This window comes from Sapajus apella, unplaced genomic scaffold (assembly GCF_009761245.1).
Source record: "Sapajus apella isolate SASKATOON/1434 unplaced genomic scaffold, GSC_monkey_1.0 scaffold39, whole genome shotgun sequence".
NCBI classification, from domain to species: domain Eukaryota; kingdom Metazoa; phylum Chordata; class Mammalia; order Primates; family Cebidae; genus Sapajus; species Sapajus apella.
In genome coordinates, this window is record NW_022436979.1 from 16,630,507 (window position 1) to 16,649,408 (window position 18,902).

At 44.3% G+C, this 18,902-nt stretch overlaps 2 protein-coding genes across 4 annotated transcripts in view; one reads left to right on the forward strand and one right to left on the reverse strand.

The window, feature by feature from the left end:
• Positions 1 to 3,441: 3,441 nt before the first annotated feature.
• LOC116565231 (zinc-finger homeodomain protein 10-like) lies at positions 3,442 to 5,720 on the reverse strand. Its single transcript, XM_032298724.1, has one exon. It carries the CDS (start codon positions 5,612 to 5,614, stop codon positions 5,354 to 5,356), a length of 261 nt encoding a protein of 86 aa, XP_032154615.1. The 5' UTR covers positions 5,615 to 5,720; the 3' UTR covers positions 3,442 to 5,353.
• WWC2 (WW and C2 domain containing 2) overlaps positions 5,585 to 18,902 on the forward strand; it is a 210,803-nt gene continuing 197,485 nt past the window's right edge. The window contains exon 1 of one of the 3 annotated variants that reach the window (XM_032298717.1): positions 5,585 to 5,943. In XM_032298717.1, the coding sequence (XP_032154608.1) occupies positions 5,813 to 5,943 (131 nt within the window). In that variant the 5' untranslated portion in view covers positions 5,585 to 5,812. The remainder of the gene's footprint in view (positions 5,944 to 18,902) is intronic. The other 2 variants (XM_032298720.1, XM_032298719.1) reach the window with 2 other exon arrangements.

Here is an 18,902-nt window from a genome sequence, read left to right on the forward strand (position 1 = left end):
ATCTGCTTCTTTTCACTAATGAAACAGATTTTAAGTGTTCACTATTTCTTTTTTAGCAATCATAGAATTTGCCCAATGTTAGTCTCCCATCTGCAATGAATAAGGTGAAACGGAATCTGTTTGATGTTTCTTATTAATAAATGGAAATGACTTTTTGCCTAAGGTGTTGGTGTAATCATTAACTGCAGGGGAAGTGGTTATGGTAACTGAGGATTCTGGTTTGACCTAGCACTGGGAATTTTAAATTTAATTTAATTTTTATTTACACCCAAACTGGAGTGCAATGGCATGTTCTCAGCTTACCACAACATCCGCCTCCCAGGCTCAAGGGATTCTCCTGCCTCAGCCTCCTGAATAGCTGGGATCATAGGCATATGCCAGCACACCTGGCTATTTTTTTTATTTTTGGTAGAGACGGGGTTTCACTATGTTGGCCAGGATAGTCTCAAACTCCTGACCTCAAATGATCCATCTGCCTTGGCCTCCCAAAGTGCTGGGTTACGGCTGTGAGCCACTGCACCCGGCCAGCACTGGTAATTCTTAAAGATCACATGCCTTTCTTCTTAAGAACTGTCCAGACAGTAACATTTAGGAATTGTGCCTTATGGTTTCCTAATCACAATAATGAGAGATATTTGTTTTACCCAGTTGCCAAGAAAAAAAAAAGGCCGACAGTTTGATTAAGAAATAAAGAACATTGTTTTTATTTAGAATTTGAAGTCTGTATAATCCCTGATCTCCTTGAAGAAACAAGAGTTATTAAAGTACTGAAAACCAGTTCATCTTGTCTTACACAGAGCTGATTCTCTAGCATAACAATAAAGGTTATAACAATAATTCATTCAGAGACGATTTACACACTAACAACTAACTCTTACACACATAGCTGAGAATGGAGACCACATTGTACAAAGAAATAAAATTATACCAAATTATGGAAGGCCAAAAATAGGATTATAGATGGGTTACTTAATTCTGTTTGACTTGCACTGATGTTTCCTTCCCAAGATTCAGTCCTGAATATTCAGTTCCCTACAGACTTTTAGGGTAGACATTCAGCCATTTATTTGCAGTCCTGACCTTTTGCTTCGAGCTTTAGTCTTGACCTTTAACTTTCTGCTGGGTATCTCTCTAATTTCTAAAATCAAACTGCATATCAGATCCCCCTTTGGACTTCCTCATTTTTTCCAGCTCTTTGGTCTAAAACCTTGGAATTGCCTCAGATTCCTGCTTCTAGTCTATTTGCCTCTCTCCTTCCTAATCTAATCAGCTGCAAATTCTTGCCAAACCACCTCTTTTCATCCTCGTTGCTTTATTTCTAATCCAGACCTTATCTGTCTCATACCTATACCATCACAACAGCCTCCTAACTGGATGGCTCCAGCCAGTCTTGGGCTGTTTCAGGCCAGCTTCATCTTTGAACTTTGCACACCCATTTCTTTCCTCAAACATGCCCCACCACGCCTGTCCGTTTTAGCCTCGAGTCTATGCTCATCTCTCCCTATCCCTTTTCCTTTATGATTATTTACCTCATGATACGTCTTTGATGGATCTCCCTGACAGCGCTAATCCTCTATAAGAACTTCCTTCCTTTACGATCTGTGTTCTTCCTTTGGCATGAAGAAAGTGTACAGGAAGCTGTGTTCTTTACATTTTACGATTGGCCCCATCTCCAGAACTGGATTGTAACTCCACTGAACTTAGCCAGCCCAGTGTCTTTTTGCACCTTGCTTTTTTCACTTAACTTATCCTGGAGATCTTTCCTTACCAGCACATATATGTTTATCTAATGCTTTTAAAATGCTTGCTAACTATGGATATTAGATGAATTAAATGAATTCATAATTCATTTAATTAGTCCATTACTGATGGCTACTGGTGGTTTTTCTAGTTTTGTTATTATCAAACATGCTGCAGTGAATATCCTTGCATATCTTGAGCAACTTTAATGTCATAGGAAAATAATTGTACTGGGATTGCTGGATTAAGTATGTGTGTGTGTGTGTGTGTGTGTGTGTGTGTGTGTGTCTTTACATATTCCCATTTAATAACACACACACACATTTTTTTTTTTTAAGAGATAGGGTCTTCTTATGTTGCCCAGGCTGGGGTGTGGTGGCTATTCAAAGGCACGATCATAGTGCCTTGAATTCCTGGCCTCAAGTGATCTTGCCTCAGCCTCCTAAGCAGCTAGGACTACAGGTGTTCCTGACATATTTAATTTTATTTTTTATTTTAATTTTGTTTTTTTGAGATGAAGTCTTGCTCTGTTGCCCAGGCTGCAGTGCAGTGGCGTAATCCCTGCCCACTGCAATCGCCACCTCCCAGGTTCGAGTGATTTTCCTGCTTCAGCCTCCTGTGTAGCTGGGACTACAGGTACCTGCCACCACACCCGGCTAATTTTTGTATTTTTACTATAGACGGGATTTCGCCATGTTGGCCAGGCTGGTCTCCAACCCCTAACCTTAGGTGATCTGCCCGCCTTGGCCTCACAAAGTGCTGGGATTATAGGCTTGAACCATCGCAGCTGGGCCACCTGATATATTTTAAATTTGTAGATAACAAAATTATCTTTTAAAATAATTTTCACTGCCTACTCCCAATTTTGATAGTACTAATTTTCCTGCCACTCAAGATGAGGATATTGACAGTGGCAGCTTTGCTTACCGAGGCTTATCCCCACAGACTTAGCGCTGGGGAGAAAACATGAAGCCAGAGGAAAAGAACATTTTGAGTGCCACAGAATTGGCTCTTCAGCGGCTAGAACTCGGTTCCAGGCTAGGACAAAATGGCGTCCTGCACAGCGGATTGCACCATCTTTCTTTGCCAAGGATCAACTGGAGCCCGAATCCAATGTGTCCCTCTCGAATATGGGGACAATCTTCATATTTCTTTTCCTTTCACAGATACAAATATAAATGCAATTTCATTGACTTGACCATTAGGAATTCTCTGAAGGTCGGTTACCACCTAAATTGTGTGAACTCAGAACAGCAGAGTTCAAACTTGATCAGAACAAAAAAGGCTAGAGAGTGGCAAACTCTCCTTTCTGTCATTTTAACAGCTTTTGTATGACCAAATGTTTCCCGTGCCAGTCAGTGGGGAAGAAGCAGCCAGCTAGTCTCTTAATTGTTTTAGAATTCTGTTTGTCTATTTAGGGTTGCTTTTTGAAGTCTGAAGATTTATGGAACAATAAACTTCATTTAATGCTGCACGCTATTTCGGATTCCTCACTGGTTTTAGAATTTGGGTAAAACTACCTAGCTGAAAGCTTAACACATTTGAAATTACAAGTACTGTAGAACAGTTCCTCTCAGTAAAAGAAATTACGGCAGCAGCAAAGTGTGTTACTTTTTTTTGTTTAATAGTAAGATACAGACATTTTAGTATAATAAATGTGTTCAAATTGTTTGGGGGGAAAAAGTAAGCCAGGAAGCAAGGTTTAAATCAGGGTGGTTTGGTTTAGTGCTGAATGATGTTGTTAGTACACCACAATGCAAGTGTTGGCCATGCATTTGGGCCAGTTTAGAGAGTCCAAAGCAACGTACATTCGCTCATAGTGAGAGATTAATTGTACACAGGCCCTATTTTTTTTTTTTTTTTTTTTTGCAGTATTCAAACGCTCAACCTTAAGGCCCCACCAGGGCGTCTCATTCCACCGGGAACTAGAGAAGCTGGACTTGTGTGATCACCTCCTGATTAATGGACTCTGGGGCAGAACCCAGATCCGAAGGTGGGGGCTTCTCTTCACCAAGCGCGGAGCCTGGCTTCCAGAAGCCCGGCCGCGCAAGCCGCAGCCCTAAAGGCGGTCAAGGCGAGCCAAGTCGCCGTGGGTGCCTTCCTTCCCCACCTCCGGCCGCTCCGATGGCTCCTTCCCAGGCGCTCCAAGCTCTCCAGCGTTTCTGGTGGTTTAAAGTGTCCACTTCACGCCCAGACTGCTCTAAGGGCAAACACGACCCCCCTTGCCCCTTGTAGGACCCCTTCCGTGAAGTCTGTTCCAAGTCTGAGCCTCTCCGCCTGAGAGATTAGCCGCAGACGCCCCGACGGGATGGCTTCGGGAGCCGAAAGCCGCCCTCACCCCGGGGCAGCGGCTGCCCTAGCGCAGGCCAGCCCCGCACAGCGCGAGTCTCCACGCGACTCCCTCGCAGGCCTGTGAACCCGCAGGGGAGGCGGAGGTCGGTCCAACCCCCGCGGGAGCCCCTGCCCAGCGCCGAGTCCTGCACACGGGGGAAACTCCTGACGCTTTAGCGGGCAGGATTAAACGACTCACACCACGAGGTGCAAGACGGGGCTTCGGGGCCTTCCTCGGTGTTGTCATTTTAAAAGAACTGCTCGGTAGCCCAGAAGAAGATGATGGGGCGCGGCGGTGTAAAGCGGCTGAAGAGGAGATCTGGGCCTGGGGGGCGCCGCCTCAGACTGAGGGGCCGGGGACAGTGAAGCTCCGGGTCCAGGCCCCGCCGGCGGTGCTCCCGGCATTGCCCCGCCTGGGGCCGGGGGCCGGTCCCTCGGCAGTGCCGGCCAGCACGTAGTAGCTGCTGAATAAATAAAGGCCTGCGCAGCAGGGAAGGTTCCGGGCCGCCTCGGCCGGGCAGGGGCCTAGGAAGGGCTGGCGTCCGGCGCCGCCGTGGGTCTCTCCGTAGTGGCCGCTCCAACTCGTTGGCCACGGCGGGGCTGTGGTGGGGGAGACATCTCGGGGCGGGCGGCTGGACGGAAGGCACCGGACTCGGGGCGCGCCCACGGCCAACCGCCCCAAACTCAGCAGGGGAGGCCAGGGACCGGGAGCCTCCGGGGCCTCGCGTCTGGAGCGCCCCGACGCGGCGGGGCGGCGGGTGGCTCCTGGGCGGCTCCAGGGCTGGGCGGGAGTTTCTCCGCTTTCCGCCGCGCGGCCCGCGGTCTCTGCCGAGGTCACCGAGGGCCAGGCGCCCTGCAGAGGCCCCGCCGTCCCGGACCCACCGACGCGCCCCCGCGGCTTGGCGCTTTCCCACCTCCCCGGTCCGCCCAGGGGTGCAGGAGGGGCTCGGGGCGCGGCGTGGGGAGCCTTTGTGCCCTCCCCGCTTGTTGGGGGTTTTTCCTTCCGAGGACAGCTCCCACCCCACCCGCTTTCCTCTCGAAAGTTTCGTGGTTTCCTTAGAAGACGAGAGGTTGAGAAGGTTGTGGAGACTTCTTGCAATATTCCCAGTCCAGAAACTCGAAAACCTCTAGGCGTTTGGCCCGGGGAGCTCTCTGGGGTCAAGGGGAGGGAGCCCGCCGCACATTCCTTCGCCGCCTCCCTCCCACCTGGAGCCGCGGCCCCTCCCCCGCCCCTCCCGGGCGGTGCGCCCAGGCTGGAGCCGCGGCGCCGGCAGCGGCGGGGTTAAGCGCAGGAATGCGGCGGGAGGAATGCGCATGCAGATGAGGCGGGCGGGCGCATGCTAATCGCATGCAAATGAGGGGCCCGCCGCCGCCGCGGCCGCGCCGCCGCTTCCCGGATCCGAGCCCAGACGGCGGCGGCTCCGGCAGCCTGGGCGCCGCGACCCTCGGCGGCCACAGGGGGACTGGGCGGAGGAGGAGGAAGAGGCGGAGGCAGCGGCGGCGAGGGGGAGGAGGGTTCGCTCGCCGGCTCCGACGCAGACATGGTGGACTGATCCCCAGCGGGGCCGCGAGCAGCGTTTCCTGAGGCGCCTCCCGCGCGTGGTTCCGCCGCGCCCCGCGCCCCTCAACCCCTCGCCGGCGCCCGCGTCGCTGGTTGGCGGCCGGGCCGGGCAGCCGCGTTCCCGCTGCGTCCCGCGCCGGGTCCCTATGGAGGCGCCGCTCGCCGGCGAGGCCGCCGACCATGCCTAGGAGGGCCGGGAGCGGTCAGCTGCCGCTGCCCCGGGGCTGGGAGGAGGCCAGGGACTACGACGGCAAGGTCTTCTACATCGACCACAACACCAGGAGGACCAGCTGGATCGACCCCCGGGACAGGTGGGCGCCGGCCGCGGGGGCGCGGGCCCGCTGGGACGCGGCGGCTGTTGTCCCGGAGACTCGGCCGCGCGGGGGGCGGGGGTGGCGCCGGCTCGCGGTGCGCCGAGGGGTCCCGGGAGGGGTGCGGAGCCGCCGGTGCCCGGACCCCTGCGCCCACCCGCTTCCCAACGCCCCTCCGGGGCGCTGCGACACGCCTGGCCCAGAGGCGAAGCTGGAGTCGCTGCCCCGGGCCGACGCGGCACACCCGGCCATCGGACCCCAGGGGCCATCTGAGCCCTTCGGAACTCTCGTCGGCTTCGAGGTGCCCACGTTGAGGCTGCAGGGCACCTTTGGCCTCGGGGCGGCGGGGGTGGGCTGGGGCCTCAGTGCCAAGAGGGGAGCGAGCCTCCCGGGCCACCTGTGGCATCCCTCGGGCCGTCCTTGGCGCCCGAGGCTGGACTGCGAGCTCTTGGCGGGGGCGCCCAGCCTGGCTGGAGGTACCGAGCTGGGAAGGGGCTCCCGATCCCCGTCGGGCCCTGCTGGTGGGTGTGACTGGCTTTGCCCCTCAGAGTTTAGAAAAGCGCTTGGAGGTTTCACTGCCTGGCGCTAGTCTTCACCTGAAAACTTGAACCCACTCCCAGGTCGTGAACAGGCGTATTGTCTTTGGAAGGAAGATGTAGGGGAATGAACGTTGGGTATTGAGGAACTCTGACTTAGCTTACTTAGCCTGGTTTCTTTGTTTGTTTGTTTGTTTTAAAATTAGTTCAGGAGCTGAAGTTTCACAAATGTTTCTGTATCCCATGTTTCTTTTTACCCTTAGGAGGGAGTTTCTTAGAATTATTATAAGATTAATAGGAGGCATTCCTAATTATAAATTTGTAAATTATCCATTAAGGAGATATTCCTAATTGTAAATTTAGATAACATACCACCAGGGATAACTTCAACATTCAGACTTTTGTCATTTCTGAAAATTCGAACTTTTTATTGAATGTAGCCTTTGGGCTTTATAACCTTTTTAGCCGCTTTTCCTAGTTAACATTTTCCCTTTTCTCAGTTTGAAGCTGAAATACCTAAGTACTTTGTATTCTCAGTTACTTTTGCCCTAAAAATGTTGTTTTCGAAAGCTACTAAAAAGCAATTACAAGAAAGTCATAAACGACATTATGAATTTACGGAACAATCCTTTTTCAATTATCCATGAAGCTATGGGCTTAGGTTTCCCTCCTGAAATGAGAAAAGGCACCTGTGATGAGGTTCGGTCTTGTCACAGCCTGGCTGCCTGTTGCCGGCCTGATGAAAGTTATGACAGGCATCACACCTTCACGGTCTCTCCAGACATGCTACGTTGTTGTCGTAAACCTCTCGCTCCAAGCCAGGTATTTGACTTATGCCATTGCACTTTAAAACTACTTAACAGATAGTAAATGTCAGTGCTGATGGTGTGCACCCAACTGCGGCTTTTAAGGCACCTGTATAAATATTCGACTTTTACAGTTGTGTGGTAATTCTTTCTGCTTTCTGATACTTGGTGGTTCAGGTTATTGAAATAGCAATAAATTCCTGAAATATTTAGACATTCTAGGTTCTCTTCTCCTTCAATTTACATGTTTTATTATATTATCTCATTTGTGTCTACCAGAAAGCATTACAAGAATATGTAATGATTGGGTAAAGTAAACAGAAAGTGGAATAAATTTATATGATTTGGTATATTTTTTCACAGGTCAAGCATGTCCTTTAATTTAAACTCTTAATGGATTAGTAATTACTATCCACTGTTTTCAGGAAACTGGGTAAACAGTTCATTGAATGGGGACAAATAGTATTGACTAAGATGGCTTTTTATGTTCCCAATTTTCCTTGCAGCTGTTCAGTCTTAAATATTTAGAGACATAAATTTGACAACTTACAAATATTTCTGGATCTCAGTATTAGAGTTTTAAAAGATATTCTGTGAGATCAGAGTCATCGTGATATACTCAGTTTAAATTTGATTATATTTTCTTTTATGGCAATTAAGTGAATAAATCTTAATAAATAGTGTAAGAGATGATGGGAAGGTATAGTTGGAGTAACTATGTCGTCAGTTTTGTTACACACTTACCAGACATACGGAAAGAGAGATGTTACACAGGCCAATAGGAGTGTGTGGATTCTTCTGCAGGATCAACTTACAAATCCTGAAAGAAAAACAACTTGATATACTATGGGTCTGCAGTACTTTTGAACTATTAAAGCCGTTTAATTAGAGTGGTCATGATGATTTACCTTGCGTATTTGTTATGTTATTCTGTTAAGAAAAAGAATTTTGCGTTTCTGATAGTCTATCAGAATTTGTAGAATATTTCTGATTCTGTAGATAATTATGCTGATTTAGTAGGGGAGGCTAAGGGATTTTATAAGAACATAACTTCATTCAAGAAGTTGTCATGCCAGAATGCTAAAGCATGCTTTTAAGCTTTTGGAGGTAAATGACATCATGCAAACTTTGCTGGGATGTGAGCAAAGCTTTTATTGCTCCACCTCTTACGCGTATTGACTAAGTTTAGCTGAGCTTCTGAATCCCTCTAAACCTCCATTTTTCAGCTGTAAAATCAGGATGCCATCTTCTTCATAAGGATGTTCGTGGGCTCACAATTAGGGCCCTGCCTAATTGTATTAGTGTATGTTGAGATTCCAGTTAAGAACTGAGGGGCCCTGGAAATATTAGAAATACTAGCATGGATAGTATTTACTCAGTATTTATTGTGTGCTAGCCAGCATGCTAAGCTCTTTAACTGTGATCTCATTTCATTCTCCCAATGGTCCTATGAGGTAGGTACACTTGTCATCTGCCAGTTACAGATGAGGAAATTGAGTCACAGAGAAGTAGCCCTTGTTAAGAGTGGAGCCAGGATTTAAAGCCAGGCAGCTTGACTCTACAGCTTGTGTCCTTAATCAGTCCTTTAAATTGTCTTGCCACTGGGCATGTTCAGGGGTCTTTGGGTGGAGTACAGGGAGGGGCAGAACCTTTTTGCCTAGCATTTATTTTTCAGGCTAATTGACTAGGCTAATTCTATGGAAATCTCCCTGTTTGTGATTACTCCCCACCCTGCCTGTATGGACCCACTCCCCTAGTGTTATTTTGTAGGTTTACAAGCTTTTTTTTTTTTTTTTTTTTTTTGTTCACCATGGACACCTTTTGACCATACCAATTGGCGTTTATGGTAGGCCATAGGTCTTGGCCAAATGGCCTGGTGCCTTTTTTTTTTTTTTTTTTTTTAATTCAACAAAGAAAAAGGTGGGATGGATTGGATTTATTGCCTTTTGGAGGAGTAGGGAGCTAAAGTGGGCAGGCCTCAGAGATAGGGTGACTTGGCTTTACCAACTTAACATTTCTATCGTTGGATTGAATGTTACCCAGAGATACAATGACTGTCTAGTTGAACTGAAAGATTTCACACCACACAAAGTGACTTTACATTGAAACCTACTGATAGATGCTAATCTGTGGCCTATGGCTAGGGTCAGATGTTGAGCAGCCTATACCTTTTAGTTGAATAAAAGAACTTTGAGGGGTAGGGAGGGTGAGAAGGGAGGAAGGGGGTGTCAGCTGGGTGTATCATTGATGTCACAGTTAACTTTTGGCTCTCCACACCTATCTGAGGAACTCTGTTTCCTTCCCTCCCTCCGTCCTTCTTTCCCTTCCTTCCCTTCCTTCCTGCCCAAGTTGGAATGCAATGGCACAATCTGGGCTCACTGTAACCTCCGTCTCCCAGGTTCGAGTGATTCTCCTGCCTCAGCTTCCTGAGTAGCTGGGATTACAGGCGCCTGCCACCACACCCAGCTAATTTTTTGTATCTTTTTTTTGAGACGGAATTTCGCTCTTGTCACCTAGGCTGTAGTACAATGGTGCAATCTCTGCTCACTGCAACCTGCGCCTCCCGGGTTCAAGTGATACTCCTGCCTCAGCCTCCCGAGTAGCTGGGATTATAGGCACATGCCACCACACCCAGCTAATTTTTGTACTTTTAGTAGAGATGGAGTTTTACCATGTTGGCCAGGCTAGTCTTTAACTCCTGACCTCAGACAATCCACCCGCCTGGGCCTCCCAAAGTGCTGGTATTACAGGCGTGAGCCACCACACCTGGCCATTTTTTGTATTTTTTTTTTTTTTTTTTTTTTTTTTGGGTAGAGATGGGATCTCACTATGTTGGCGGGCTGGTGAAGTATATAATTTCTATCAACTCACTGCTAGAGTGTAAACTCCTTGAGTCTCTAATTGCTTATTCCCGCTTTTTGAATTTTTTGTACATGGTAGATATTAAATAAATGTTGGTTAGTTAATGAAGACAGTTTATTAAATTAATGAAAGAATATTAGTTGAGCTACTGTCTTATTTCTAATTTCTTACTGTTGGGCTTTCAAAAAACAAACCCATAACCACCAACAGAGACAATTGATTTTCCAGTTAGATTTAAAATAATGAGAGAATTGAGCTGCTACATTTTGAGTAATAGTATAAATATGAGAATTACTTACAAGAGCAAAGAAAACAAAATGAGCCTTGATAGTCTTAATCACAGCTGCCATTGTCATAGACTGCTGGAATTGTTTCTTTCCAGCAGGCTGTGAGTCTGGGTGCCAAGTGGTTACTGTGAATTATTTGAGTGATTATAGTATTTGAACTGTAGAGAGGTTGTTAAAAGAGGATTTAAAAAAAAAAAATCTCTCTAGGAAGCACTAATTTAAACTATGCTGTCTTCCAAAAATTCCAAAAGAAACACTCTTTTTAACACAGTTTGGTATAATGCTTGCTGGAGTGAACAGTACTATAGTTGCTTAGTGTATTTGAAGGACTTAGATTTCTTCAGTGACATTAATAGTCTATAGCTTGCAGTTTAATTTTGTTGAAAGACTCAGGACAATCATTGCTTTTTAAATAAAACAAATATTTATTTATTTTTTGAAACAGAGTTCGCTCTGTCACCCAGGCTGGAGTGCAGTGGCATGATCCTGGCTCCTTGCAACAGCCTGTGCCTCCTGAGTTCAAGCAATTCCCTTGCCTCAACCTCCTGAGTGGCTGGGATTACAGGTGTGCGCCAGCCTGCACCTGGCTAATTTTTGTTTTTAGTAGAGACGCAGTTTCACCATGTTGGCCATGCTGGTCTCCAACTCCGGACCTCAAGTGACCCACCCACCGCAGCCTCCAAAAGTGCTGGGATTGCAGGCGTGAGCCACCGTACCCGGCCGCTAAAGACTATTATCTTTAAATATGTTATTTATTTTGAGCTGCAAATCCCTAAGCTTCGTCTGCATTGTCAGCCATTGTGACATGTGGCCTTCAGGTAAGTTGGATTTAAATTAAATCAGTGGAAGCCCCAGTGGACTAGGAAAAGCAGTGCACGAGGAAAAGCCTGGAAGTTGCCTGCTGGCCCAAACTACCTGGCCCTGCGTTGCCTTGTAAATGACTCTTGCTTACCTATTTTCAGTAAGTGTCTGTAGGAAAATGAGGTTATCACTTTGGAGGGGCATGGCTGGCTTATTCTTGCTGATATAGGAGTTATTAAATTAGCAGGAAACAGTGTTAGCCCTAATACACTGTGAATTCGTTTTGATAGGGCTTGAGTCTATATATGTATATGCCCTGATTCCTATGAACTTGATTGAAATTGTTTCAACTGATCTTGAGTTAGAATTTTGGACTTGTTTCTTCACGCATTTTTGAAACTCCTGTTATTAAAAAAGTTACCACAGAATAATGTAGAAGAGGAAAGGGATTTTTAAAGGCACAGCGTGTACATAAGTTGTGGTTACAAATGATTTATCAAAATATGGGTTCACAATGTTTTCCATGTCTTCAGTGATTTTTCAAATTATTTCAAATTATTTTTACTGAGATAAAATCACTCAGCATAAAATTCATTATTTTTAACCATTTTGAAGACTACACCTGAATAGTTTTTAGTATATTCATTGTTATAAAACCGTAAACACTGTGTAATTCCTGCACACGTTCATCACTCCCAAAACAAACCACCCAATACCTATTAAAAACTCACTTGTCATTCTTCTCCCATCTCTACAGCCTTTTGCAACAACTGATCTACTTTGTATCTCTGGATTAGCCTATTCTGGACATTTTATATAAATGGAATAATAAAATTTGTATCCCTTTGTATCTGGCTTCTTTTTTCTTAGCCTAATGCTTTCAAGGTTCATGTTGTAGCATTTATTGGTGCTACTGCATCCTTTTTCATGACTTGATAATATTCAGTTTTGTGGGCATATCATATTTTGTACTTTCATTAGCTGATGAGCATTTGGGTTGTTTCCACTCTTTGGCTATTATGAATGATGCTGCTGTGAATATCCCTGTACAGTTTTTGTATGAATGTGTGGCTTCAGTTCTCTTCAGTATATACATATCTAGAGTGGAGTTGCTGGGTCATATGGCAAGTTTGTGTTTAACTGTTTGAGGGGACTGCCAGACTGTTTTCCACCATTTTACATTCCCATGAGTGTGCAAGTTCTTCTGCATTCTCACCAACCTTCTCTCCCTCGCTCCCTCCCTCTTTTCTTTTCTTTTTGTTTCTTTTGTTTTCCTCTTTTCCTTCTGTTTTTGAGATGGAGTCTGTCTCTCTTGCCCAGGCTGGAGTGCAGTGGTGCCCAGGCTAGAGTGCAGTGGTGATCTCGGCTCACTGTAGTCTCCAATTCTGCTTTCAGGGTTCAAGAGATCTTCCACCTCAGCCTCACAAGTAGCTGGAATTATAGGCACGAGCCACCGTTCCTGGCTAATTTTTGTATTTTTAGTAGAGATGGGGTTTCACCATGTTGGCCAGGCCGGTCTAGAACTTTTGACCCCAAGTGATCTGCCTACCTTGGTCTCTTAAAGTGCTAGGATTACAGATGTGAGCCACCACACCTGGCCTGACTTCTTTCTTTTCTTTTCTTTTTCTTTTTCTTTTTTTTTTTTTAAAGTTATTCTAGTGGGCGTGAGGTAGGATCTAGTGGGTATTGATTTGCATTTCTGTTTCATAGTGTTTTGATAGCTTTAATTTGACCCAGTCTTCGCTCTTTATTCTAGCTTTTTATAGCCATTGCTATTCTGCTCACCTTTTTGTTTGTGTGCTCTCACTCTTACTTGACCAATAAAAAGTTAGGTAAGAGAAATTCAAGTTTTTTTTAGTCTCACATTGCTCTTCCCTTTTTCCCCTATCTGATTGCTTTGAGTGATTTAACACTGACATTGTGGATATACAGTAATTAACAGTTTTTTATTGTATCAACCATCCAGGTACCCTGGACTCTGGGAGATAAAGATGGATAAGATTTGATCACAGCTTAGCTTGCCTACAATCTAGTACACATAATCATCGTTTAAAAAGTGAAAGAAAATTTTGTGTATTGTCTGTTAAATTTTCTCTGTGTTCCTGTAATTCAGCCTCTGGGTACCTTCTTCCTAAACACTCAGAGGGAAAACAGTTGAAAGCAATTAAAAGCAGGATATATTGGCAAACTATGTATTAATTTTTTTCTTTTTCTCAAATGTGATATATTTTATGAGGCATTGGTGTCAATCGCATATGCAGTGTGTATATACATCAGCTTATTCAAAATGATTTGACATGTAAAGACTTTTCCTTTTAGCTAGTTGTATATGTGAATAAATTTATTTTTGTTCATTGTTTTTTAAAAAAATGGTTGGAGCAAACCTGACAAGCACAGCCTCCATCAGGTGATCAAGGGAAATGTCAAGGGCTCTAAGTCCTGCTGATACACCCTTGATGTAATGTGGTGACAATGGCATTTTGTCTTTGTGGTGTTTCTCCTCCAAAACCATAGTAACTCCAATCTAATCTTGAGAAAAATACCTACTAGATCCCAGTAGAAGGGCATCCTGTAAAATACCTGACCAGTACTCCTCAAAACCATCAAGGTTCTCAAAAACAAGGAAAGTCTGAGAAACTGTCTCAGCCAAGAGGAGCATAAGGAGACACCAAGAATAAATGTCATGTGCCCCAGGGGTAGGGGGGGTTGTGGACTAGAAAAAGGACATTAGGTGTAAACTAAGGAAATCTGAATAAAATATGGATTGTAGTTAATTTTATTAATTTAATAGAGGTACCTTACTAACAGAAAATTAAGTGTGGATTATATATGGCAACTCTCTACACTATATTTGTCTTTTTCCTGTAAATCTAAAACTTCATTTTTTAAAAAACAAAGACGTGGATAAAGCTCCTGTAAAAAAGTTTATTTTAAAAAACTTCTTAAAAATCACACAAAACGAAGTGGTTTTCTTTAGTGGAAGTGTAACCCTGTTTGTTTGTTTATATGAAAATTCTGCTCTGTAGGCCTCATTTTAGCCCTCCAGCTAAGAATGGATCTTAGATCATGAAAAGTTGTAAACAAACAAAAATGAAGAAGCATATGTGACAGAGACTGAATGTGATTCACAAAGCCTGGAATGTTTATTTTGGCCCTTTACAGAAAAAGTTTGCCGTTGTCTTAAAATTCTATAGAAATATTTTTTAAATGTTTCTATAAATATTAACCTTTTATGATAAAATGCCACATTAATCAGTGATCATTGCATGTTCTTTTATGCCAGCAGTCCCCAACCTTTTTGGCACCAGGGACTATTTTTGTGGAAGACACTTTTTCCACAGAATGGGATGAGGGAGTTGCAGGGGATGGTTTCAGGATGAAACTCCTATCTCAGATCATCAGGCTTTAGTTAGATTCTCGTAGGAGTGCACAGCCTAGATCCCTCACATGTGTGGTTCATCATAGGGTTCGCTCTCCTATGAGAATGTGATGCCACCACTGGTCTGACAGGAGGCAGAGCTCAGGCGGTAATGCTTGCTTGCACCACACACCTCCTGCTGTGTGGCCCAGTTCCTAACAGGTCACTGACTTGTACCAGTCTGTGGCCTGGGGGTTGGGAACCCCTGATGTATGCACAAGGGATTTGGACTCTAGATACTGTGTGGGACAAAGGTGACTCAGACATGGGTGCTGAGCTTGAGGAGTCATCTTGTATCTAATGTTACTTTTTTTTTTTTTTTTTTTAAACAAGGGAATGCAACATGTTACTTAGTTTTCCAAACTGGCTCTTTGAAGTGGCTGGACCTGATGGTAGTGGAAATAGGTCTGTTACTTTAAAGGTGAGAGTGAGTTCATGGGTCCCTGGTCAAATGTAGCAGCCTGTGGATTCTGTACACCTCATGATTATTTTGATGGAAAATCAAGAGACATCTTTGGGAACCTGGCTTTGCCATGGCAGGACATAAAGTAGAGATAGTTTTTGTGGTATAGAGACAGCTCAGCTCTGGTCACTCAGTAAAGTTACCAGATACCAGGCGCTGCTATGTAATTCTTGAGAATTATGCGTAAGGACGTGAGAAAAACAGGCAAAACGAATTTCTGGAAGTAACATAGTTGTTTGTTTATACTTTACTGTTGGAAGTATAAATATTATAGTATTATGCTTTGGTAGTTAGAAATAGTGACTTTCTTGTGGCATAGTGATAATATTTATAAAATTACAAAGTTGGTGATGATCAAGCAAAAAATTATCCCATCTGCTATCCTTACTGTACAGAGCTGATGCCTGTCACTTTCAAACATGTCCCAAAGGCTGCTCTGTAGAGCTAAATTTTTCTTTGTCAGTAATTTTTCCTGTACTGTTTGCCCTAATGTCAGTAAAGAAATCATGGTTCCAAAGTGGAGCCAGCTTAGAAGTGGGGTAGTCCTGCACTAACAGGGTTATGTATTGGGAGCTGTTTTTTCACTCCTGTAGCTCATGAGGAATTAAAATGGTTCCAATACAGCATTTGAATTAAGGAATACATTTGTACTTTGGTTTTACTAGGAGTGGAGGTAGCAATTTTAATTTTAAAGAAGCATAGACATTATATTATGAAAATAGTCATCACTTTAAGTGTCCCTGGTATTTTTGTGAAAATGAGTGTGTCAAGATTTGGAAGGCAAAGAGTCTTTCTTTTGGTGTGAACTTTGTTCCTTCTGCATGTGAAGTGTGTTTTTCTAGTGTGGCCTGGGTTGTATTGGTCACCAGGTCTGAATCTGGACAGCAGAGGTAAATGTTGAGTTACAGAGATTGGTGCTACAAACCCCTGATTAAAATTCTGACTTACTAATGGACTGTAGAATACATTATTCACTTTATTGATGATTATGCATTTTATAAGAAGGTAATTTTAGGAAGCGGCAGTGATATTCAATGAAGTTTAAAATGTGGTAGACAACTTTGACTGCAAAAGATTTGAAAAACATGCAGTTTCATTTAGTGTGAAACTTGAATCTACTCTGCAGTTTTCCTTAGCATTTTGGTTTTTAATAGAGATGCATTAGAATTCCAGTCTTTTTTTTTTCCTCTTTGAAACTATGACAGTAAATGAATGTGTGGAATCTACTTTGTACATAGTATCACTGGGTTATCAGTTTTGTTGACTTACTGGTCTAGGTGTAATTTTGGGCTGGTCAGTAATTCTGTCCACACTATATGTTCTTTTCTTATCTGCTGGTTATCAGTGTTTGAATTTGATAGAAACAGATCATTTACTTTCTGTTTTTTTTGAGACCAGGTCTCACTTTGTTGCCCAGGCTGGAATGTAGTGGCAATCACGGCTCATTGCAGCCTGAATCTCCCTGGGCTCAGGTGATCCTCTAACCTCAGCCTCCCGAGTAGCTGGGACTACAGGGGTGCAGCACCAAACATGGCTAAGTTTTTTTGTACTTTTTGTAGAGTCAGGGTTTCGCCATGTTGCCCAGGCTAGTCTCCAAGTCCTGGCCTCAAGTAGTTCTCCCACCATAGCCTCCCAAAGTGCTGGGATTACAGGCGTGAGCCACCATGCCCGGCCAGATCATTTACTTTTTTCTCTCTTTGCCTCCCTGCTGAATGACATAGCTAATGATATTTCTCATAAGACAGCATGACTATAAACCAGTATTAACTTGGCAGAATGTTTAACTTAACATCAGTGCCCTGGTTTGCTATTGTAGATCGAAAGACTACAAAACTAACTTGATTGTCTGACTCCACTTTCAGTCCTTTATTTACCCGTAAAGGTATGCCTGCAGAATGTATGTAGGTGAATTCTTGAGAGATTTCCTAATGTCTCATGTAAGGAGCTTGTGTGTGTCTGCATCAATAATGTTTTCATAAAATTGATTCTGAGTTATTCAAGGATAGAGACCTGCTTTGTGTGTGCTCCTTCATGCTCTCTGCTTAGATTGCCTGTCCCCTTGGGGACACTCAAGAACACGGCGGAGCCCTGTACACCCATAGAAATGAAATATATACAGTACATTTGAAGAACTTTTTTCTTCTTCCGGTAACCTCCATAATTTGTCCCAAGCCTACTTTACTGACTTGACTGCTTAGTCATTCACTCACTCACTCACTCAGTCAAACTATTCATCACACATTTATTGAAACACTATATGCCTAGCACATGTATTTCAGGGACACAGTGTTGAATGAAATAGGTAAGATCTCTATTTTCATGGATTTTTTTTTTTTTGAGACGGAGTCCTGCTGTGTTGCCGACGCTGGAGTGCAGTGGCACGATCTTGGCTCACCACAACCTCTGCCTCCCAGGTTCAAGTGATTCTCCTGCCTCAGCCTCTTGAATAGCTGGGACTACAGGCACTTGCCACCATGCCCGGCTGATTTTTGTATTTTTAGGAGAGTCAGGGTTTCACTGTTTTGGCCAGGCTGGTCTGGAACTCCTGACCTCATGATCCACCCACCTCGACCTCCTGCTGGGTTTATAGGCAAGAGCCATCGCACTCAGCCTATTTTCTTGGATTTTATATTCTACTTTGGGGAAGGCAAACATATTATAAAGATAGTAGTGAATGTGCTTTGATTAAAATAACCAGGGTGAAGTAGTGTCAGTGGGAGCCGCTTCGGGTTAGGTGGTCAGGAAAGGCCTTTCTGAGGAGCTGGCAATTGAGCTATGAGGATAAGAAGGAGCCATTCATGTGAGGATCTGGGGGGAAGAGTAGTCTAGGCAGAAGAAAAGGCTAAGTAGAAGTACTAGCCCTGCAATTTCAACTATGTGCCTTCTAGGAGTATGTAGCTAGTTAAATTTAATTAAAATTAAGTTAAAAATTTAGTTCTGCTGGGCCCTGTGGCTCACATGTGTAATCCCAGCACTTTGGGAAGCCGAGGTGGGTGGATCACCTGAGGTCAGGAGTTCGAGACCAGTCTGGCCAACATGGTGAAACACCATTTCTACTAAAAATGGAAAACTTAATATCCAGAATCAACAAATAACTAAAATGAATTTACAAGAAAAAAAAGCAAACAACCCTATCAAAAAGTGGGTGAATGACAGGAACAGACACTTTTCAAAATAAGACATTTATGCAGCCAACAGACATGAAAAAATGCTCATCATCACTGGTCATTAGAGAAATGCAAATCAAAACCGCATTGAGATACCATCTCATGCTAGTTAGAATGGCGATCTTAAAAAATCTGGAGACAACAGACGCTGGAGAGGATGTGGAGAAATAGGAATGCTTTTACACTGTTGGTGGGAGTGTAAATTAGTTCAACCATTGTGAAAGACAGTGTGGCAATTCCTCAAGGATCTAGAAATAGAAATACCATTTGACCCAGCAATCCCATTACTGGGTGTATACCCAAAGTATAAATTGTTCTATTATAAGGACACATGCACGTGTATGTTTACTGTGGCACTGTTTACAATAGCAAAGACTTGGAACCAATTCAAATGCCTATCAATGATAGACTGGGCAGGCAAAATGTGGCACATATACACCATGAATAGTATGCAGCCATAAAAAGGATGAGTTCTTGCCCTTTGCAGGGACATGAATGAAGCTGGAAACCATCATTCTCAGTAAACTGACACAAGAACAGAAAATCAAACACCGCATGTTCTCACTCATAAGTGGGTGTTGAACAATGAGAACACTTGGACACAGGGAGGGGAGCATCA

What these genes read in the sequence shown, in the direction of transcription:
- LOC116565231 (XM_032298724.1), bottom strand. Translation starts at nt 5,614, where the DNA reads ATGTCTGCGTCGGAGCCGGCGAGCGAACCCTCCTCCCCCTCGCCGCCG.